The 23,207-nt window shown below is 57.5% G+C and overlaps 1 protein-coding gene across 1 annotated transcript; it reads left to right on the forward strand.

The window, feature by feature from the left end:
• Positions 1-435: 435 nt before the first annotated feature.
• On the forward strand, positions 436-23,207 carry LOC111139614 (scavenger receptor cysteine rich family member with 5 domains). Its single transcript, XM_022491940.1, has 14 exons — positions 436-460; positions 971-997; positions 1,309-1,617; positions 1,823-1,942; positions 2,166-2,279; positions 2,653-2,961; positions 4,823-5,140; positions 5,330-5,506; positions 7,513-7,830; positions 9,254-9,862; positions 9,937-10,251; positions 10,371-10,538; positions 18,153-18,317; positions 21,631-23,207. The coding sequence occupies exons 1-14, from the start codon at positions 436-438 to the stop codon at positions 23,205-23,207; spliced, it is 4,551 nt and encodes a 1,516-aa protein (XP_022347648.1).

The raw sequence follows: 23,207 nt of genomic DNA on the forward strand, positions 1-23,207 counted from the left end.
TGCACAGAGGAGGCAGACGGTGGCGGCCTGTGCGTGCCTCTGCCGGGTCCCTTTCCCGCGGGCCACCCTCCCCACAGCATCTCTAAGCACAGCAGGGTGCTGGGCCTGGCGGCTCCAGCTCCCTGTGGGGCTTTGCAGCTGGACACCCTCCTCCCCGTTGCCACCCCCCTCCTCCTCAGGCCTCCGCTGCGGCCAGCCCCCTCCCTGCCCCCGCTCCTGTCCCCTGCTGCCTCCTCGGCAGGCAGCCTCTCTTCCTTCTGGCAGAGCGTCCAGCCACTGCCTGCTCCTCCCCGGTCCAGGGCGCCTCTGGCAGGCGCTTCCCTCCCTCTCTCCCTCTCTCCCTCTCTCCTTCTTCCCTCCCTCCGGTGGCCGCAGCCTCCTCCCCTCTCTGCTCGCGTCCCCTTTCACCCCGTCCCTGCCCTGGAGTCTGCAAACATGAGGGTCTTGGCCTGCCTTTTCGGTGAGTGACCCCTTCTCCATGGGGACTCAGGGACCTCTGACCCCTGAGCTCATACACTTAAAACGACTCAGACTTCTGGGGCCCTGTCTCAAGTGCTTGGGATGAAGGACATTTGGTCGTCCTTGCCTGATCCCCCCAAGGGACCCAGCCTCTGCACACGCATCCCACCCTCTGAGGACCCCAGGGACTACTCCCCACCGCAACTGGCCCTGACCTTGGTGGGGGGGGGGTCACTCTCATTTGACATTAACCAAGCCCCTGGGGGAGCACAAAGGGCCTGGCTCCCAGCCTTGACCCAAGGCATGTGGGGCCCCGCCCGTCTCAGGGACCTGAGTCTTGCCCAGCCCTCTCTCCAGAGTCCTGCCTCCCGACGGTGGGTTTCTGGTTCAGAGGAGTGTGTGTGTGTGTGTGTGTGTGTGTGTGTGTGTGTGCTGGGGTATTTAAGACCCGGAGAAAGCACCCCAAAGGGCCTGTCCTCACTCTACCCCACCCCTCCAACCTCCCTTCCAGCGGCTCTGATGGGGATCCAGGCTGTTGGTAAGTGGCCCTGAGCACCTCTGTCTGGCCTTGCCCAGCTCCAACCCACCCCTGTCCAGTCTCCCCCTCCAGGGGAACCCCAGCAGCCCTGTGGGCAACTATGACCTTGGACATTGCTTCCTCCAGAACCGCTGGTGACCAACCCCCCACTTCCCATGGGGGCCACCTCTCTCCTGAGAACCCAGGAGTTGGGACCCCCACCAGTGGCCAGGGCGGCTGGCCTCACCCACACCCCGCAGGCAAGCCCCTGGTCCTGCCATTCCCGGGGACCGGGCCTCCCAGGTGTCCCAGCCTTTCCTCTGTCCCCCCAGAGCGGCTGCGTCTGGCTGACGGCCCCCACGGGTGTGCGGGCCGCCTGGAGGTGTGGCACAGCGGCCGCTGGGGGACCGTGTGCGACGATGGATGGGACCTGCGGGACGCCGCCGTGGCCTGCCGGGAGCTGGGCTGCGGGGGCGCACTGGCTGCCCCTGGAGGTGCCTTTTTCGGGGAGGGCGCAGGACCTGTGTGGCTGAGTGAGCTGGCCTGCCGGGGCAGCGAGGGGCAGCTGGGGCTCTGTCCCCACCGCGGCTGGAAGGCCCACATTTGCTCCCACGAGGAGGACGTGGGCGTCGTCTGTGCAGGTGAGAGGCCTTGGAGCCTCCGTCAGGGGCACTCCTACAGACATGATCCCAGGGACTCAGAGGGTCTGGACTTCCAGGCACCCCCACCCCTGGAAAACCTGGGTGTCTCCCTGCGGGACTCCCAGCTGACCACGGCCCGAGGTGTCCCCAGGCCTGCCTTGGTCAGGGCCGCCCCAGCCAAGCTCCTGTGCGCTCCCTCTCGCAGGTCAGCGTGTGGCCAACTCCAGAGACGGGGAGGATCCGACTTCCATCCTGGAGGGGGACCTCTGGCCAGGACTGTCTGGGGAGCTGAGCCCTGGCTCTCAGGAGCCTCCCGTGACCCATGGTGAGCCCCCTCTGGCCGCGCGTCCAGCTGGGAGGGAGAGGGAGGGGCCTTCCGCACTGATATGTCCCGGGGACAGACGGCCTCAGCGGCTTCACCCCCCCGAGCCCCCCCCCCCCCGCCCCCGTCGCAGTCCCCGCTGCATCCTCAGGGACTCCCAGGTAGCACAGTGCGGCCTGGCGGCCTGGCGGGAGGATCTGCAGCGACCAACCACTGTCTCTCGCAGCCCCCCGCCCAGCCGGGACCCCACAGAACAACTCCAGGAAGAAGAGCCCGCGGCCAGTCAAGCAGCCCAAATCCACCAGGGCCCCCATGCTGACGGCTGGAGCCCCCCGACAGGGTATGTTCTCTGCAGACCTCTCTGTCACAGTTCTGGCCTGGCCTGGACTGACCTGGGGACCCCTGGGTGGCCTCCTCCTAGCCGGTACCCGGGAGGGCTCCAGCATGCACCATATCCCTCCGGGACTCGGGCCAGGCTCCCATGCCCCGCCCCGCTCCGATCAGGGGCCCCAGGCAGCTCCTGCCCCAGATACCATCCTCCTGCTGGGACCCCAGCACTCTTAAAGGCCCAGCTGGCAGGTGGATCTCGGGCCACTTCTCCCTCTGGGGCTCAGTTTTCCCAGTTGGAAAATGAAGGGTGTTTGAATCTGCTTTTCCCAAACTGCCTGGCACGAGACTCACCACCCCCTCCCTCCCTGCCCATCCCCACACAGAGCGGCTGCGCCTCGTCTCAGGCCCCCACGGGTGCTCCGGGCGCCTGGAGGTGTGGCATGGCGGCCGCTGGGGGACCGTGTGCGACGACGGATGGGACCTGCGGGACGCTGCCGTCGCCTGCCGGGAGCTGGGCTGCGGGGGTGCACTGGCCGCCCCCGGAGGCGCCAGATTTGGCCCGGGCTCGGGGCCTGTGTGGATGGATGACGTGGGGTGTGGAGGCGGGGAGCAGGCTCTGCGGGACTGTCCCCGGAGCCCCTGGGGTCGGAGCAACTGTGACCACAGCGAGGACGCAGGGCTGGTCTGCACTGGTATGCCCCCCGCCCGCCCGCACTGCCCACCCCCTGCACCCCACCCACTGCACTTGCTCTCTCTAGGGCTCTTCTCTATCCTCCCTCCATCCTCATTCTCCCTCTCCCCTCCCTCCCCCTGCATCCTCCCCCCATTCCTTCCCTCCCTTCCTCCTCCCTCCCCCCTCAGTTCTCCCCCCTCTTCCTTCCCTTCCTTCCTCCTCCCTCCCTCCTTCCTTTCCTCCCTCCTCTTTACCCCCAGCCTCTCCCATCCCTCCCTCCTACCTCTCTACTTCCCTCTCTCCCACTCTCCCTTCTTCCTCAGTTCTCCCCCTTCTCCCTTCCCTCCCTCCTGCTTCCCTCCTTTCCTCCCCCTCTCCCTTCCCTCTCTCCTCCCAGTTCTCCCCGTCTTCCTTCCTTCTCTCCCTCCCCCTTCCCTCCCCCTCCCCCAATACCACTTGAACCCCATCCACTCCAGTCAGGGACAGCATGAGACCCAGTCCTCACTCTTATGGACTCACAGCATGTCTGCTGCAGGACCCAGCAGGCACAGGGCGATGGCCACCCAGAGTGGTGGGGTGGGAAAGCACAGGGGCTGCAGGTGGACAGTGGGTGCCCACCAGAGCAAGGGGGCAGGGGGTAGGCAGTGCTTCTGTGGGCTGATGTGAACGGGAAGAGGAAGATGACATTCTCCTGAGTCTCTGCTCTGTGCCAAGCAGTGTGCTGGGTACCTCCCAGCTGTGTCTGAGCCTCACCACCACGTGGACACCGTCTGGGGTGGGTGCTCTCATCCCTGTCTTCCCAGATGTGGAAATGAGGTTTGGAGAAGGAACCCAAATGACCCAGGTTATGGACTCAGCCCCAGACTCAGAACTTGACCAGCCAGGTCTATCCCGCTGCAGACAGAGCTGCTATGCTGGCGGGCGTCTGAAGCCTGGAGTGGTGGGAACGGAGGCCACCCATGGGGGTTGGGGCCCTGAGCAGTGGGCTGGGACTGTGCTGTGCGGGATGGGCAGCCCAGAGAGGCAGAAGCAGGTTCTCCAGAGCCCAGATTGGGAGGTAAGTGGAGACCCCAGGGAGGGCTAAGTGGTTGGGGAAAAGAAGGGAATGCTACTGAGGTGCCTGGGGAAGCTTGGAGCCTTACTGACACCTTAATCCCCAGAGAAGTCCTGTAAGGCAGCTCTTCATGTCTGATCCCTCCCTGGTCAGTTCTTTTCTCCAGAGCACTGACGGGGGTGATGTACCCCCCCAAACTAGGGGGTAGAAAGATGGACTCTGTGCTCCCCAGTGGTGACCCCAGTCTCACCCAGACAGACCCAACAGAAATGTACCCTAAAGCCAGCAAGAGGTTAGTCCGCAGACTAGGGGTTCTTTGTAGAGGGTGGGGTGTGATCTCCCCCCACCCCCGGCCCCTCCCAGGGGACACTGGGCAAAGTCTGTCACACTGTGGATGGCCCTCACATGTGGGGATGGAGCCCAGGGACACTGTGGACATCCTACAGTCACAGCTTGGCCCCCCACAATCCCCCGATGTTGGTGATGCTGAGGTCGAGAAGCCTGCCGTACAGGACTGGGGTAGGCAGCCAGCACGTGGGGTGAGGGCCAGTGTCCCCAGGGCTTGCTTCTGCACAAATGGGGCACTGGGAGGTGGACAGACCATTGCTGGACTCCCATTGAGTGACTTCCCATCCTGAAGCCTTTTCCCCATTGGCAAACGGAAGGTGGGGCGTCTGCTGTCCCCCTGAACACAGCAGCATGGGCAGGAAGCCCAGCCCTGGAGAGCTCAGCATCTGCGCGCACGTGGCTGCCTGTCCTCCGAGCTCACACCGCTCACCCACTGCAGTCTCCTGTCTGTCTGTTCCTCTCCCTTTCCCACATCCAGGCCCAGCCCCCCGGCTGCGTCTAGCTGATGGACCCCACGGGTGTGCAGGCCGCCTGGAGGTGTGGCACAGCGGCCGCTGGGGGACGGTGTGCGACGATGCCTGGGACTTGCGGGACGCCACTGTGGCCTGCCGGGAGCTGGGCTGCGGGGGCGCGCTGGCCGCCCCCGGGGGTGCCTTCTTTGGGGAAGGGGCTGGACCCATCTTCCTGGATGACCTTCGGTGCCGGGGTAACGAGACAGCCCTGCGATTCTGCCCCGCACGGCCCTGGGGCCAGCATGACTGTCACCATCGGGAGGACGCCGGGGCTGTGTGTGATGGTGAGGAGGACACAGGGAGAGGCTGGGGGTGTGGGAGCCTCAAGCGGAGGCACAGGAAGTGGGGGGCTCGTGGGGCATTGGCATGCTCACCCCATGCGCCCCTCTCTCCTGTCCTGATCCATGGGCCCTCACTCTAAATCCGTGGTCCTGGGATCACCCACGGTGGTGATTGGCTATTCCCTGCCCCAGGTATGCCTCTGGGGTATGTCCCCCCCACGGCCCCAGCAGCAGACAGCAACCGCTCTTCGTCCCAGGAGGCAGTGTCCAGGCCCCCGGCCCCCACAGGGAGCCTGTCCCTAGGCACAGCAGACATCCCACCTCCTCCTGCCTCCCCCACTGTGCCTCGGGAGACTGGCCCGGAAGCTGGTGAGTCCGTTCTGCTCCCTAAGAAAACAGGGTCTTACTGACTGCTTCCTCCCCCAGAGTCAGTGCTCCCCCCGAACCCCTGCCCTTTCTCCCTGCTCATAAGTTCTCATCGGGGGAAAGACAAGGATGGCGAAGGGAACAGAGCCCCGTGCCCTCAAGGGTCTGTGCTTGGTTGAATGCCCTGCCGTGTTACTCAGGTGTGGTGAGGCCAGCAGATCAGGACGGGACTGCCCTTGGAAAGATATTGGGTTTGTAGAAACAGGGGCCATGCAGGGAAGGAGCAGCATGAGCCAGGAGGCAGGGGTAGTGAGGGGAACACACAGCCAGAGCCTTGACCATGGCTGCTGCTGCTGCTGCTGCTTCTTTTATATTTGACAGAGAGAGGGTACACAAGCAGGGGGAGTGGGAGAGGGAGAAGCAGGCTCCCAACTGAGCAGAGAGCCTGATGTGGGGCTCGATCCCTGGGATCATGACCTAAGCGGAAGGCAGATGCTTAACCCACTGAGCCACCCAGGCGCCCCTTGACCATGGCTTCTATGGGAAGGAGTGGGCAAGGCCGAGTAAGCAGGCTCAGGGTTGGCTTGCTTGGATGGTTTCCAAGAGCTGTGGGGCACCGGGGCTGCCCCTGGTTATGGGGCACCAGGCCACGTCGACAGTGGCCCAGAGCGTGAGAGCCCCCTGCCCCGGAGCAGGTGGGGGTGGTGGGCTCTGGACTGGCTGGTGTGCAGACAGGAGGCGCGCTCCGCTGGCTTCCTCTCGATTTAGCTAGCCCTCCGGGGTGGTCCCTCCAGGGTCAGCAAGGCCCCGAGAGGCCAAAGCATCAGAACAGACTATAGAGCACCCGGGTGGCTTAGTTGGTTGGGCGACTGCCTTTGGCTTGGGTTGTGATCCTGGGGTCCCAGAATTGAGTCCCGCATCAGGCTCCCTGCTCAGCAGGGGGTCTGCTTCTCTCTCTGACCCTCTCCCTTTCATGCTCCCCCCACTGTAAATAAATCAAATGAAAGAAAGAGAGAGAGAGAGAGAAAGACAGACAGACAGACACACAGACAATAAAAAGGCCTGGTTAGCACAGCTGACTCCTCCAGGATGGGAAACGTATTCTTCCCGGAGGCCGCTTTCCCGCTTTTCCTGAGTCACTCAGTGCTCACGGGCTTGTGTGTGACCGGCGCTCTTGCAGGCGTGCTTCTTGTCTCCGTCAGGGGACACTCCTGGCCACGCGGGCCCGGGGTGCTGCATGTTGTCCGTGTTATGGAGGAGGCCACATGGCTAAGACACGGGTGAAGGCAGCGTGTCCCAGAGCCCACGTCCTCTGTTGGGTTCGTTGCGGTCAACTATACGCAACATAACATTGACCACTTCATCTGTTTTTAAGCGTGAGTTCAGTGGCACGAAACCCATTCATGAGGTCGGGCAGCCACCACCATGCAGCTGTGGGACTTTGTCACCATCCCAGACACCCCAGACGGATTACACACGGGATCCCCTTCCCCTGGCCCAGCCCAGGTGCCCACCCTTCTACCGTCTCTATGAACCAGACTCCTCCAGGGTCATGGTGCAGATGGGACCTGCAGTACTCGTGCCGATGTCCTCTGGCTTCACCCACGGGGCAGGTCGCGGAATCCCCTCCTAAGAAAGGCTGAATCCTATTCCATTTCGTGTGCAGGCCTCACTCCACTATCCCTCCATGCAGGGATGCACAGTCAGGCCGTGTCCATCCTTGGGCTGCTGTGAACAGCGCCAGGACCCTGTGCGCAAGCACCTGTCTGAGTAGCCATCCTCCGTTTACCGGCAGTAAAGCCCAAGCAGTGGGATTTCTGGATCATACAGGGATTCCGTGTTCCACTTTTCAAGGAACCCAGACCGTGCCAGACTCTATCCCTGTCCCTGCCGCCAGGATGGACGGATTTGGCGAAGCCAAGATGGACAGAAGTCTGGATGAATGCAAGGCAGGCAGAGGGATGGACAGCCAGACGGTTTCCTAAGTCTTTGGGTCTCTTCCACCCTAGGGTCCCCCCAGCTGCGCCTAGTGGCAGGACCCAGCAGGTGTTCGGGCCGGCTGGAGGTGTGGCACAACGGACGCTGGGGGACGGTGTGTGATGACAGCTGGGACCTGCGGGACTCAGCCGTGGTCTGCCGGGAGCTGGGCTGTGGCAGAGCACGGCAGCAGGACCCTGCGGCTGGCCGCTTCGGCTGGGGGGCTGGCCCCATCTGGCTGGATGACGTGGGGTGCTTGGGGACCGAGGCCTCACTCTCAGAATGCCCCGCTTCACCCTGGGGGAAGCACAACTGTGCTCACAATGAAGATGTTGGAGTCTCCTGCACTGGTAAGGAGGTCCTGACCACCTGCTGGCTCCTGGAGGGCTTCCTGGAAGAAGGAATGGGAAGTAACATCTGCACTAACATCTTCCGCGTGCACGTCTTCCTAAGCCCCCTGCCCGGGCTGGGTGTTCCCACACATGTGACCGCACTCACGCCTCACAATAAGTACAAGCTGGTGGGTGTTATGCTCATTTTACTGAGGAAGCTGAGGCACAGAGAGGTTCAGTAACTTGTCCAAGGTCACACAGCAACTAAGTGGCACAGTTGGGATTCTTTCTCCTCCTCCCGTTTATGCTCCCCAAGATCAAAGAAGTGAGGACAGGGGTGTCGGGAGCTGGAGAGAGGCCAAGGTGAGGGCCAGCTGCAGTACACACAAGCCTTGTGTCTGTCATCTGCTACGTTTACGAGTGCCAGACACTGAGCCGGGTGCTGGGGTGTCAGATAGAAGGAGCCCAGTCCCGGCCTTTGGGACGCTCACAGCTCACTGACACAAAGATGCACCCACACATCTCTGCAAACCCGTGCGACACGGTATCATTCGGGAGGGCCCCGAGACAAACCTCAGGTTCTATAATCTTATAGAAGGACTCCCAAAAAATCAGAAAAGCCATCATAAAAACCAGTCGAGGGCAGAGGCGCAGGGGCTGATGCGGGAGAGGTCTGCAGGGAGCCCCCAGCCTTCCTCCCCGGGGAGCCGTGCAGAGAGCACTTAGCTCTCCCAGCGGGGGCAAGTGACCATACACGTGCAGTACTGCCCAGCAGAGACGTCCCCCCAGCCTCGGGTGCAGAGTTTTACAGGAGCTCGGCTACGACCTCTGGCTACCTGCCCGCTGGCTGCCCGTGAGTCACAGTATTGGTACTGACTCTCTAGGTAGCCCTGTGAGCCAGGGGCCAGACATTTCCTTGGGCACAGGTGACACTTTACTGCACACACGTTGCTAATCTAATCAGAGAAATGTGACGAGAGCTGTGGCCCACACAATGGTATCACGGAAGCTAAGGACCTTTCCCTCTCTTCCCGAGGCCACAGGAGCCACAGAAGGGTTTTCAGCTGGGGAATGACCCACCAGACCTGGTACCACTCTGGTAACTGGTGAGAGCTGGACAGGGAGAAAGGGAGACTGTCAGAAGTTATGGGAAGTGACACCGTGGGTGGCCAGTGGACAGGTTGATGTGGGACGGGCAGACAGGGTCAGGCGTGTCCCAACTGGAAAAGCCAAGGAGCAGGGGTGGTGTGTCTGGCCAGCAGGTTTGTATCCCCAGAGTCTGGCACAGTGCCTGGGTGACAGAATATGCTGGATAAATGTTGGAGACATGCAGGAGTGAATGAATAAAGAACAAAGAGATGAGGGAGAAGGGGGGATCGAAAAGACTACCTTGTCATTATGGTGTCTGCCACCTTCCATGTCCTCTCCTCCCAACTTCCAGACACTCCTGGCCTGGACTCCATCTCAGACCCCTTCAGCTGGAGCTGGATCCCTGGCCTGGGTAGAGATCCGGATGCCTGGCTCCCTGGGGAGCTGACCACCAAGCCCCCAGCAAAGCTGACCCCCAGTGTTCCTGAGAAAACCACCACCAAAGCCCCAGGGAAAACCCCCAAGGGTACTAAGAAGTGGGTGACCAAAAATGCAAGGAGACTGACCACTCAGCCCCCCGTGATTCCAACCACTAAACACTCCAGGGTCCTGGGCACCCAGAGGCCCCCTGAACTGACCTCACGGACCACCACGACTCTGACCACTGAGGCCTCCCGAAGAACAGTTTCTGAGTCTACCGCCAGGTTGAGCACTGAAGTCCCCCACAGGATGACCTCACATACTACTGCAACACGGACTCCCCGGGCCCCCCGAGAACGGACTGCCAAGACCGTGGCAACACCGACCACTCAAAGCCCCCGAGAAATGACCTCTGAGGCCACAGTGGAGCGAATCCCTCTGGCCTCCATGGAGCCATCCGCTGAGACCCCAACACAAGGTTCTCCAGACTCTTCCAAAGACCCAGCCCCCTCCCCCACTGGGAGCACCGCTGGGGGATCAGGTGAGTGGGGGGAACAAGAAGAGGTGAGGCTGACCCCTGTTGACCCCTCCTGACTTGGGGTCTTCTACCAGCAGGCCCGTTCCGGGTGCGTCTGGCCGATGGGCCCAACCGGTGTGCTGGCCGGCTGGAAGTGTGGCATGCTGGGCGCTGGGGGACAGTGTGCGATGACAGCTGGGACCTGCGGGACAGTACCGTGGCCTGCTGGGAGCTGGGCTGCGGAAGGGTCCGGTCCCGAGTGGGCAAAACCCACTACGGCCCCGGGACCGGTCCCATCTGGCTGGATGACGTGGGCTGCAAGGGAATCGAGGCCTCCCTGAGTGACTGCCCTGCTGGGGCGTGGGGCCAGCACAACTGTGACCACGAGGAAGACGTGGGGCTCACCTGCACTGGTACTGGGAATGGGGTGGGGCACCCAGAGTCACTCTAGGAGGTTCTGGAAGGGTATCTGGAGCAGCAGCAAGGACCTGAGGCAGGGAGGGACTCAACCCATGTCCCACTTTCTCCCAAGGCCACGCCGATGAGGATGATTATCCCCCCTGGACGTGGGATCCCACCTCTGGAGAGGACCTGGCCAAGCTGACCACCACCGCAGGGGTACCTGGACACACGCTGTCCTGGGGCACCACCAAGAGCCCAGGGGCCCCGTCTCCGGCGACAAGGCGTCTTCCGGACACAGGTGAGGTGCACGACCAGGGTGCAGATGGAGCCGCCATCGACCTGTGTGCTCCTCCTGGCAAGGCTTCCCGAGAGACCCCGGAGGGAGCTGGCCTGGGTGTCGGAGATCGCGGATAGGTTCTCCGCGGCTCCAGAGGCCCAAAACGCTCCTTCCTTGGGCTCCTCTCGAGAGCCTTGAAGAGGAGACCCCCGTGTGTCTCTGAGAATCAGACCAGGCTCAGCACGGCCCGAGCCCACGGTCCTCCCGCAAACCAGCCGCCACACCTGAGGCTGGGGCCCTCCATCCAGAGCCCGGAGACCTCCCAGAGGGCTGAGGTCACCACGTCATCCCCCAGGCCCCTAGAGCTTGGCCCGTGCGGCCCGAGTGTCCTTCCACCCCTGCGGCCACACCCGGAGCCCGTGCGCCCCTACCCGCCTGCTGTCCCGGCGCCTGCTGCTCAGGCGGTTTCCCCGCAGCGTCTCCCAGGCCCCGTGGCCCTGCGCATGCGCATTGCTTCCCGGGGTTCCCCGTGTCCACGCATGTGTGCAGTGTTCTTCCAGGCTTTCCTGCGGCGCCTGTCTAGCCCCGCGTCCCTGCGCGTGCGCGCGTGCTCTCCCGGCTTCGCAGGCACTACGGGCCTTGCGTCCCTGCGCATGTGCGTGTGCATTTGTGCGCATGCGCATCCGCGGCCCTCGGTCCTCTCCCGCCCGGCCGGCTGGCTCTCTTCCACTAGCCCGCTCCGCGTCTCTGTCGCTCTGCTGTTCTCTCGGTCCGCTTGTCTGTCGCCGTCGCTCTCATGTGCTCGCATCCAGTGCACACTGCCCGCGTTCCTGTTCTGCCCCTGCCGACGCCTCTACCCTCCGTGTTCTCGCTCTCTCTGCCTCCGACCGTCCCCCGCGTGCCCTGCTGTTGTCTGCCTGCCCCCCGCCCGGCCACTCGCGCCCCCGGCCGCCCCTCTGTGCCCCGCGCGCGGACTCCACCTTCTGCTCACCAATGGCTCCTCCTGCCCCGGCCCCGCCTGTTTCACTCCACCCAGCCTTGTGCCCGCGCTTCACCCTCCCGCTGCTCTCTCCCTTCTCTGGGTGCTCTCCCACCCCCCGAAGGTCCCCCTTCTGCCTGTCGCCCCGCGCCCCTCTGCTTGTCTTTCCCTGAGGGACTCGTCGCCTCAGGAACGGGGCGCCCCGTCCCGCGGGCATTTTCCCGCCTTTTTCTGGCGCTCAGCACGCACGCGCGGCCCTCGGGGAATGGGCCCAATCAGCCTCACGGCTTGTGACGTCACAGGTGCGCTGCGCCTCCTGATTGGCCGGCTGACCCACGCCCGCGGTAATAAAAGCCGGGGGCGGGAGGCGCTTACTGCGCTTTCCGAGCGGTGACTTGTCTGCGAGGTTGGGCTGGTTGTGAGGAGGAAACGGAGGGGAGGGGCGGGCCGAGGGGCCGCCGCGCGTTAGGGCGGGGGAGGGAGTTGTGAGGACGGGCCGGTCCTGCCCGATGCCGGGCGGCCGGAGTCCTAGAGCCTTTGTTCTGTGCAACGGGACGCAGACCCCTGGCTATCCTCTAGCGCCCCCTCGTGGCAGAGACAGTCAGACGCGGGGCCCGGAGGTCCTACTGGGGTGCGGGGCGGGTGGGGGTAGGCGGTGACGTGAGCTCGGAGCGGCGTCGCGAGCCGCGCCTGGGAAAAGTCGGGGTAGTCCCAGGTCCAGTGATAAGGAGGCCAGATGGCGAGTGGGAGGAGGGACAGACGCGCCTTCCTCCCCTCACTGCGAGGTGACCCTGCGAACGAGGGACCCCGCCTCTCTGAGCCTGCTTCTTCCTGTGGGAAAACAGCCCCGCACAGCCCCCTCGGTGCGGGGTGCGCGCGATTCCGGCGCGCGGGAGACCTGGGCCCTGCGGCGAACGCCCGGGCTGCGGCGGGGGCAAATCTGCCTCGGCGGAAACTCAGGAGCCGCTGCTAAGGCCCGTCTTCGTGATTCCACACACGTTTCGCTCTTCGGACTGGGAGAGATGACGGAGTTCCTGAGCTAACGATCAGCGACTTGCTCAGTCCAGCTCGCGGGGTGCTCCGGGGTTAGGACTGCGCGCGACCTCGGGTCCCAATCCCAAGAACAAAACGTGTGTGAAACCGTTTAAAACCTCGGAACGCTGGTGGCGAGGCTGGTTTAGCGTGAATGAACGGCCGCTGCAGGATCCCAGGGAAGCCGTTGTTTCTTGTAGGGCGATCCCGAAGGGCCTCGCCGAGGACATGGTATTACCCAACAGCAGACACCAGGAGGAAGGGAGTTCTCCGGGGGCAGAGGCCGGGGTTAAAGGGCGTCGCCCGCCGGACACTGCCCTCTCCCTGGACCCTTGGCTCCATCCCGCCTTTACCGGGACGTAACCGCCCCGTACTGCCTTGCAGCAGCGCAGGCTCACTGCAGTCCCCTGGGTCAGAAGTCCAGCAGGGATGCGTTCCTTCCTGAGGCTCTAGGACAAAATCTGTTCTCTACCTTTTCCAGCTTCTAGAGGCCCCCACATTCCTGGCTCGTGGCCCCTTCCTCCATGTTCAGAGCCGGCAATGCTGCACCTCTCTGAGCTTCCTTCTGTCTTCACGTCTTCCTCTGTCCTAAATTTTAAGGATTTGTGTGATTGGACTGGGCCTACTTGGATTGATGCAGGATAATCTCTTCCTCTCAAGGTCTGCACCTTTAATCACAACTACAATATCCCTTTGCCACATAAGGTAACCTATTCAGAGGTCCTGGGGACTAGGGTACAGGCGTCTTTGGGGGAGCATGGTTCCCCCACCGGTCTACCACCAAATCCGTGCTGTAGAGACTCCGTGGAGACTTACACGTTTGTTGAATGAACGTAACAGCCGAAGCTAGAAGCTTAAAAGGTTGAATTTCACTTTCTAGTTCATTGAAGCAGTATTTCTCGAGGCTTCTCAGAATTTGGAGACACAGACATTTACACGCCTGTCACCTGCTGTGCGGCAGGCATGAATACTAACCCCTGAGAACACAGCGGTGATGAGCAAGGGAAAGGGAGGCTGAGATTTGCAATTTAGAATAGGATGGCCAAGAAAAAAGTGCCCTTTAAGCGTGACCTTTAGGAGGTGAGGGAGAAAGCCATGCAGGTATCTGGCTGGAGAATGTTTTATACAGAGGGAGCACTGCATGCAAGGGCTCTGAGGCAGAATCGTGCTTAGCTGGTTGAAGAAACGGCCTCAAGGTCAGCGGGCTGAAATGGAGTGGTCGATGGGAATGACGGCAGGAGATGAGATCTGCAGTGGGGAGCCCTGAGGGAGCTAAAGGTGCATTCCAGACGGAGGGAGCAGCGCATGCAAAGGCCTTCTGGTGAGACCTTGAGAGAATGGCAAGGATGCTAGCATGACCGAAACACAGTAAGCCAGGCAGGGTGAGAGTGATAGGAGCGGGCTAGACTCTGACTTTTATTCTCTATGCAGTGAGAAGCCCTTGGTGGGGCATCTTGAGCTAGGAAGGACGCAGTCATGCATGCATTGTCAAAGCAGTCACTCAGGATGCCGCATGGGAAATGGATGGAGGAGCCAGGGTGCATACAGGGAGACTGAGAGGTCTCTGGAAAGGTGACAGTGGTCTCCGCCAGGGTAGCAGTGGAGACTCAGAAGTGGATTGTGTAAGCTATATTCTGGGAGTCGAGCTGATGGATTCTAGTGAGGGGTTGGGTGGGGTGTGAGAAGAGGGAGGTGGGAGATGGAGACCCACCTTTTACTGGATCAGGGAACACTGCAGCTGGATCCGCAGTGGGAATATTAGATCTATTGGTGATGTGTTTGACACACCCAGGTGCAGACATTAGATACACCATCCTGGAGCTCTGCGGGGTGCCTGGGCTGAAGATATACACTGACAGAATGGAATGTGAGGCTGTGGGAACGGATGAGGCTGTGCAGACAGCTAGCCGTGTCTCATGGGCCTCCCATACCCAGCTTGGAAGGTGGGATGACTCATGGATTTGGGCTGTTGCTGTATGTTACGGCTGCATGAGGTCATGCAGAGGGGAGAGGATCCAAGAGTAAATGCAAGATTAAATTCAGAGGTTGGGTGATAATATTAACAATCATAGCTAGTTTTCACTGAATGTGCCCCGTGTGTCAGGAGCCATTTACCAGCGTCACATGGTTTAACTCACTTCCTCCCCCAAGGAAACTTATGAGATCAGTACAACGCTTAACACCATTCTACAGATAAGGAAACAGGTACAAAGAGGGCCAGTACAGCAAACAGCAGAGCTTGGATTCTAACTCCAGGATTTACACTCTTAACTACGCTTGTCATGAACACAGGGAAGGAGCATATGACAGAATTAGCTCTGAAGAACCCAGGAAGCATTATGCAGGCGTGACTTCGTTGAGGGGGGAAGGGGCGTGGCCTTTGAATAAAATCTTGAAGGATGAATGAAAGCTCACCAGGGGAGGAGTGGGGTAAGGCTCAGTAGATTTGCACCTCAAGGGAAAGAGGTCTCCATTAAGGACCAGGTAGACCATTGTGGGTCTGAAGCCTAACACTGCTCTTTGGCTGTGTGACTTTGGGAAAGTTCCTTGCCTTCTCTGGGCTTTAGTTCGGTCATCTGTAGCAAAACAGCAGCTTCCCCAGCCACCCTCTCCCCGTGAGATTGCCAAAAATTAAAATGTCTGACAGCACAAAGGTTGTGGGGTAAAGGTGGGCATGCGACTCTGCGCCTCATTAGGAGGGCAGTTTAACAAGGTCTAGGGAGACACCTCTGCCTTCCACACCGCAGTTATACAATTAGGTGTTGAGGAGTTCTCACTCCTGAGCCCAAGGTCACAGATCTAAGGAATTCACTGCAGCCGTATTTGTAACAGCAAAACATTAGCCACAGCCTACCTGCCTGTCAACAGGGCACGGACGAATCAACAGTTGTGTGTTGGTACGACAGAATATTAAATGAAGGTTAAAAAGAAGGAGCTGGAGAGAGATGAATTGAATTCAAAGAATAATCTTATCACGTGCCAGGCTTTGCGACCCCATGGAGTAGACCATCATGGTACCCATTTTACAGGTGAGGAAACTGAGTCATGGAGCAGTTCAGTGACTTGCTCACCCAGCTAGGAAGGGACACGCCCACATCCAAGCTATAAAACTACGCATGCAGTGTTACGTAGATGGGCAAGTCTTCAACTTAGGAAGCTAAAACATGGAGAAAAATATGGCCTCAGAGAGTCCTTTGGGGGAAGGGAGGTGATTGGGCCTCACAAGGGCTGTAACTGTGCAATGCCGCTGCTTACGTTTAAAATGCACGTTTTAATGAAAAAAATCAAATTGATCCCACACTAACGGCCAGTGGATGGGTGGCCATATTTTTTTTTTTAAGATTTTATTTACTTGACAGACAGAGATCACAAGTAGGCAGAGAGGCAGACAGAGAGAGAGAGGAGGAAGCAGGCTCCCTGCTGAGCAGAGAGCCCGATACGGGGCTTGATCCCAGGACCCTGGGATCATGACCTGAGCTGAAGGCAGAGGCTTAACCCACTGAGCCACCCAGGCGCCCCACGGGTGGCCATATCTTAGAGCACAGTTCAAGAACACAGAGACCCAAGGAGTATGCCTGCAGTTGGTGGACTGACATTGTAACGGGGCTCAATTTGTGTTCTCAGTGGAGTTCTCCTAAAACCCAGCATCTTGAAAAGACGTCTTCACCGCTAATGGTTTTTTTTTTTCCCTAAGCTTGTTTCCATTTTTAATTTTTTAATAGTAAGGCTAATGGTTCTTAAAATTCCTAATGAGTATGACCGTCAGGTAGGATTTCATAGTTTCCCTCTTAAGGCACTTGACAGGCATGGGGAGGGTATTTAATTAAGAACGGTTAATAATAGGGAGATGGGACGGAGGTATTGGCAATGCCAGGCATCGAGGTGAAAATTGACCCATGTTCTATTCGCGTAATATATTAGCAGGTGACAGAGCCAGGGAATTCCGCAACTGGGACAGCCAGCCGCAGAGCTCAAAGTGACCAGGACAAACGTGCCTAGTGTGTCAGACACCATCCTCCTGCTGGTTTCACGTGCAGAGTGGGAAAATGTCTATGGTGGAGAAGGGAATTCCAGGTGGAGGCAATCCCACGGGCAAAAGCTCAGAGGTGCACCGAGGCTAGATGGGAACACCTCAAGGTGTGGGGTCCGGTGTGAGCAGCAAGCCCGTGGGGGAAGGCGGCGCTGTGAGGGGGTGTCAGAGAGGTGGGCAGGGGGCAGTTAGTGAAGGGAGGTGAGGAACATGGAGTTTCTGGTTGCCCAACATTGTGAATACACTCAAACCCACCGAACTGTACACATTAAGGTATGGGAATTATATCTCAACAAAGCTATTGTGTTTTTTAATGATTTTTTACTTACCTGACAGAGAGAGAGAAAGCATGCACATTTGCACACAAGTGCAGGGGAAGGGCAGAGGGGGAAGGGGAGAACCTCTAGGAGACTCACTGGGCGCGGAGCCCCACGTGGGACTGGCTCTTCCAACCCTGAGATCGCAATGTGAGTTGAAATTAAGATTCAGACACTTAACTGACCGAGCCACCCAGGCGCCCAAAAAAGCTATTGTTAAAGTACGTTTTTTGATCCACCAAGCCAGAAGACTGAATTCAGTCTTTCAATTCTCTCTATATAAAATGGTGTATTTTACGTTATATTTTATATCATACATATAAAATGGTTAATTTTTATATTACACAGCTGACCATTGAACAACACGGGGGTTAGGGGCACTGACCCCCATGCGGTCAAAAATCTACATATAGATGAGAGAGTTTGACTCCCTCAGAACTTTACTGATAGCCTACTGTTGACGGGAAACGTTACTGATAACATAAACAATTAACACATATTTTGTATGTTATGTATATTATACAGTACATTTTTAAAAATTTTTATTTATTTATTTGACAAATACAGATCACAAGTAGGCAGAGAGGCAGACGGGGGCGGGGGAGCAGGCTCCCCGCTGAGCAGAGAGCCCGATGCAGGGCTCCATCCCAGGACCCTGGGATCATGACCTGAGCCGAAGCAGAGGCTTTAACACACTGAGCCACCCAGGCGCCCCAGTATCCACTGTATTTTTATAATAAAGTAAGCTAGAGAAAAAAGTTACTAAAATATAAGTACAGTATAGTATTGTACTGTATTTGTGGGAAAAATCCACATACAGGTGGTTCTGCATAATCTGTAGAGTTCGAGGGTCACTGGATATTATACATTTATATGTATTGTCATATATATGTCATATGTATTGTCATAAAATTGTCATGTAGAGATTATCCAAGTGTATTCATCCAAAATACATAGGGAAAATGCTACAGAAATGTTCCTGGTTGTTCATTAATAAAGATATTATAGGTGTCCTCCTCCCCCCAAGGGAAAAATAAAGAATGAGTAGGGGCAGGGACATTGAAATAAGAACTGTTCTTATTTTATAAGCTGGTTTAGTCCCAGTTTCTGTTCTTAGTAGTTCAGAGCATCTTGGCTGAGTCACCGGGGTGGCTGTGAGGTCAGGGAGGAGATTGGGGGGTGCAGGTGAGACAGGATGAGACCTGAGTTGGGGTCCAGGAGGAGCAGAGGGTCATAATAAAGGGAAACGAGACTCAGTTCTCCCTATATCTCTCAAGGTGATGAGGATAGTTACGAGCCTTCCTGGACGTGGGATACACCTTCCGGAGGGGCTCTGCCAGAGGGGACACCCACTGCAGGCAGACCTGGATCCACTCTTACCACTGCTACCACCCGGAGTCCAGGCCGTCCCTCTCCAGCTCCAAGGATCCGTGGAGACACAGGTGAGGCATGCAGCTGTGGCATCCGGGTTGTTTGTGTTGTGGGTAGAGAGATGGACTCCGAATTCCCCAGTGGTGACCCCACTCTCACCCCAGAGATCCAGCAGAAATATATCCTGATACAAGGGGTTATTATCTATGTCTGTGGCCCTCAACTGGGAGTAACTAGCAATATCTGAAGATGTTTGGGATTGTCATGACTAAGAGTAGGGAGGCTACTAGAGCCTAATGGGTCAAGGCCACGGGTGTTGTTACATATCCTACTCTGTACAGAGCAGTCCCCCACAACAAAGAATCATCCAGCTCCAAACATCAACGATGCCCAGGTAGGGAAACTATAACCTATGCTATGCAATTCACTCTGACAAATCAATGAAGAAATGACAGGAAGCCCTACAAGAGAATGGGTAACAGTTATGACCAGGCAATTCACAGAAGAGAAAGCCCAAATGGCCAACAAGTATATGTAGAAACATTCACACTCATAAAGAATTAGGAAGATTAAAGTTAAAGTGATGACAAGCATGGAGAAAATTTGGAAGGTAGGTGATATCAAGTGTGGGTGAGGATGTGGGAAAACGGACATCCCCACTGGATATAGGTATCTGATAAAGATAGTGAAATTAGGTATGATTGTACATTGTGACCCAGCAATCCTCTTCCTGTATTCCAGAGAAATTCTTTTTTTTTAAAGACTTTATTTATTTATTTGAGAGAGAGAGAGAGCATGAGAGAGGTCAGCTGGAGAAGCAGACTCCGTGCCGAGCAGGGAGCCCGATGTGGGACTCGATCTGGGACTCCAGGATCATGACCTGAGCCAAAGGCAGTCGCTTAACCAACTGAGCCACCCAGGTGCCGCATGTATTCCAGAGAAATTCTTCAGTAGGCTTCTACGGGCAAGCTGTATGAGGGTTTTCTTTGGAACACTGTGATATCAAGGAGTTGGGGGCCGGTTATGTGTCCAGCAGTGGGTAACGAGAAATGCAGTGGGTGCGTGTGGTGAAGTCCCACGCAGGAGCTAAAGCGAGTCGAGCTGCACACACAGGAGCACGGGGCAGTGTGAGCAACTGAAGATGGAGAAAGAGCAGCGTGAAATTTCCAGCGATTTGCAAAAGCTAAAAAGCACAAACACAAAAATACACGTACACTTAATACATTAACGTATATACATATATGCCTTTTATATTTTGTAAGGTATTGTGTAAGGACCTATCTTTAAGGACATGTGTCAAATACACTAATGGAGCTAGCTGTGGGGGAAAGTGAGAGGGATGGAGAGCGGGGAAGGAAAAGGAGAAAAAAGAAGAGTCTTTGCCGGGCTGTTGATGACAACGTACAGAAGAGTATTATTAGTTTGGCTTTCTGAACCTTGGGTCTGAAAAATTAAAAATACCACTCTAGACATCTGGACCCCTACAATATTTAAGCAAGCTGTGATTCTTGAAATAATAACTAAATCAGTTAATGGTTACTGAACAGTATACCCAGGTGTTGGGACTGTTCTAAGAACTTTATATATATTACCCCTTTAGCTCTCAGGCATCTGTAGGAGCCCTATGATGTAGGTGCTATTATTACACCCATTTCACAGATGAGAGAAACTGAGGATGGACATCAGTGAGTGTGACAGTATTAGTCACAAGAGTGCCTGCTACCTGCAAGGCACTGTCCTAAGTCTCTGCGCCCACAGGAGCCCCTTGCACCAGCACAGTTCTATAAGGGAGGTCCGTTGATCATCCACAAACTGAGGTTCAAGGCAGTTAAATAACTTGTCCATGGTCACCCAGTTAGGAAGCGACAGATCTGGGGTTTAAGCACAGGCAGCATGGCTGGAGGCCAACTCCCTCACTGAGCCACTTCTCTGATGCGGCAAACCAGCGGCAGCAACAGGAGGCATGTCCAAAATCCTGCAGGAAACCTGGAATTCTCTAGAGCTGTATTGTTCAATATGCTAGCTATCAACACTGGTGGCTTTTTACTTTAAATGAATTAAAAATGTGAAAAAGGAGGGCAGTCCCTTTGGGTCCCCTCCCTCCTTGGGAGCTTTGTGTATTCACTTCGCTATCATTCAATAAACCTTGCTTTGCTGCCCACCAAAAATATTTTTTTAAAGATTTTATTTAGTTATTCGACAGAGAGATCACAAGTAGGCAGAGAGGCAGGCAGAGAGAGAGGAGGAAGCAGGCTCCCCGCTGAGCAGAGAGCCTGATGCGGGGCTTGATCCCAGGACCCTGAGATCATGACCTGAGCTGAAGACCGAGGCTTTAACCCACTGAGCTACCCAGACGCCCCCCCAAAATAATTTTTTTTGAAAAAGGAAACCCTAACCCTTAGTTGCACTAGCCACACTTGAGATTAGGGTTGGCCACATGTTATCATACCTGTCACTGGGAAAGTGATATTTAACGACCCAGACTCTGAATGCAAAGGACTTTGCTTCAAATCTTGTCCCCACAATTTGCAAACTGTATCTGTGCGACCCATGGCAAGTTACCTACCCTCTTGGCCTGACTCCCCTCATCTGCAAAAAGGGATAAAATTCTCATTTACCTGGAAGCTGAGCCAAGAAAGGGATGAGGCTTCTCATTCTACTCAGGCCCTAAACGTAAGGTGCCACCAAAACACGCGGTTACCGAGGTAAATATCTTTATAGTTTTAAAAATCGAAATTAATGTAAAACATTCGCAATGAACTGAACATCAAAAATTCAACTAAAGGCAGGATCCCATCTACCTCACTTGACTTTCCCTAATCCTGGCCCAGTCAGATCCTGTTGGGCTAAAATTTGGACTCTTTTGTTCATAGTGGGTCTTTTGCAGTAATTTTGTTTAAAAAGTGACATAAAAATCTTGACCACTGAGATTACGCTCAGAAGCCTCTTGCATCCCCCCTCACGCTTCTGCACCTTCCGGCATCTCCCCCATTCCTTCCCCATTTGCTCCCTCGTCCCCCGCCCCTCCCGCCTCCCCAGGTAAGCCGCCACAATCCCCACACTCCCGCGTTTTCCTTCCTGCTTCCGCAAGCCCCTCCGGCCGCCCGTCCCTGCCCCCCACGTTTCCGCTCCCTCCCACCTTCCACGGTACCCCTCCCCTCCCTCGAGCCCCTCGCCTGCACTGCAGGACGCCAGGTGGCGTCTGGAGACGTCACAGGTGGCGGGGAGGTGGGGCGCTGGGGCGGGGCGAAGTCTGCTGGGGAACCGTGACGTTGCAAGGTCTGCGCCCTCCCGTTGGTCGGCTCCTCCCTAGAGGGGCAGGGCAGGCCAAGGGGGTGGGCGGGGCAAGCTGACCTCGACCATCTGTCTTTCCTCCTCCTCCAGGTTCCCTGAGGAAACCGTGGCTGGAGCGTCGGCTGCAGCGCCCCACAGCGGCCAGGACAGCGCCCCCTGCCGCTTCCCCAGCTCCGTCAGCCTCGCCAGAGCCCCCTGGCCCACCGGTGACCCCCGACTCTGCGCCAGGGCTCATTCCTGAGGCAGCTTCAAGGCGAGGGGTGACCTCTGACCCTCCTGACACTTCTTCGCCGCCCAGCCCAGACCTAGCCTCGCAGATGAACTCGGACCTCCCTCTGACAACCCCTGGCCTCACTCTGTCCACCCCTGAGGGCGCTGTGACTCCAGCGCTGACACCTGATCTCTCACCCACCCCACCACCCACCTTGCCCAAAGAACTGACCTCTGACCCCTCTGCACCGGCAGTGGTGACCCATCTTTCTTCTACCTCAGAGTTGACTCCAGAATCTGACACAACCCCAAACTTGGGCACAGCTCCATATGCCAACACATTTCCAGATCATTCCAAATCCCCAGACTCCTCCACAAACCCCCACCCTACTAGCACCCCTCACTCCACTTTGACCTCTCAACCCACGACCACCCCTCATTCCGCCACAACCCCACTACTCACCATGACCCCACAACCCACCACACCCCCTCAACCCACCATATCCCTTCAACCCAACACATCTGTTCAACCCACCACAACCCCGCAGGCCACCACAACCCTTTACCTCACCGCAACCCCTCATCCCACCACGACCCCTCAGTCCACTGCCGCTCCACCCACCACAACCCCTCACCCTATCACAACCCCTTACCCTGCCACAACCCCTCACCCCACCATGACCCTTCATTCTACCACCTCCACTCACCCCAGCATGACGGCTGACCCTACCTCAACCCCTATGATCACTACCAAGTCCATTCTAACTTCCTCGGGAACAGAACTGTTCTCTCCCACTCTAGCACCAACAGTCAAGTCTAGCCTACACCCCTGGTTGACCTCCACGGGGTCTTCTCATCTCTCTACATCCAAGATGGCCAGCCTAGTGCCTTTTCCAACCTCGGAGTCCAGCCACTCCAGGCCTTCTCCAGCTCCAAGCGTGGACACTCTGTCCACTGAGGACTTCGAACCACCAAGAAGCCAGAGCCCCAAACCAAGCCCACCACCCACACAGACCCCACACTCAGCCTCTGACCCCACAGTGACCTCTGACCTCCACCTGTCTTCCATGGCCCACCCCTTGGGTCAACCTTTCCCTGACCATCTCACCCCAAGGCCAACCCCTGGTCAGAGCCCAGACCCCCTTGGCCCATGTGTGGCTCCAACACCACCTGTAAGGGTCATGGCTTGTGAGCCGCCTGCCCTGGTAGAGCTGGTGGCTGCTGTGAGGGACGTGGGTGGCCAGCTGCAGAGGCTGACCCAGGTCCTGGAGCAGGAGCAGCAGGAGCGCCAAGCCCTGGGACTGGGGCTGACCCAGCTGGTGGAGGCCACCCAGAACCTAGGGCAACTGGGTGAGGTTGTAAAAAGACTGGCTGAGGGGGCCTGGCCCCCCAGCACCTCTGCACCAGCTACCACCACCCCAGAGGAGGAAGAAAGGCCTCTGAGGGGAGATGTATGA

Source organism: Enhydra lutris, unplaced genomic scaffold (assembly GCF_002288905.1).
Source record: "Enhydra lutris kenyoni isolate GAN:26980312 unplaced genomic scaffold, ASM228890v2 scaffoldscaffold111, whole genome shotgun sequence".
NCBI classification, from domain to species: Eukaryota; Metazoa; Chordata; class Mammalia; order Carnivora; family Mustelidae; genus Enhydra; species Enhydra lutris.

Bases quoted from the DNA above. Each gene is read 5' to 3' on its own strand.
- LOC111139614 (XM_022491940.1), top strand. From the start codon at position 436: ATGAGGGTCTTGGCCTGCCTTTTCG. The intron at 998-1,308 runs GTAAGTGGCCCT...CTGTCCCCCCAG, and splicing joins GATGGGGATCCAGGCTGTTG to AGCGGCTGCGTCTGGCTGAC. The intron at 2,962-4,822 runs GTATGCCCCCCG...TCCCACATCCAG, and splicing joins CGCAGGGCTGGTCTGCACTG to GCCCAGCCCCCCGGCTGCGT.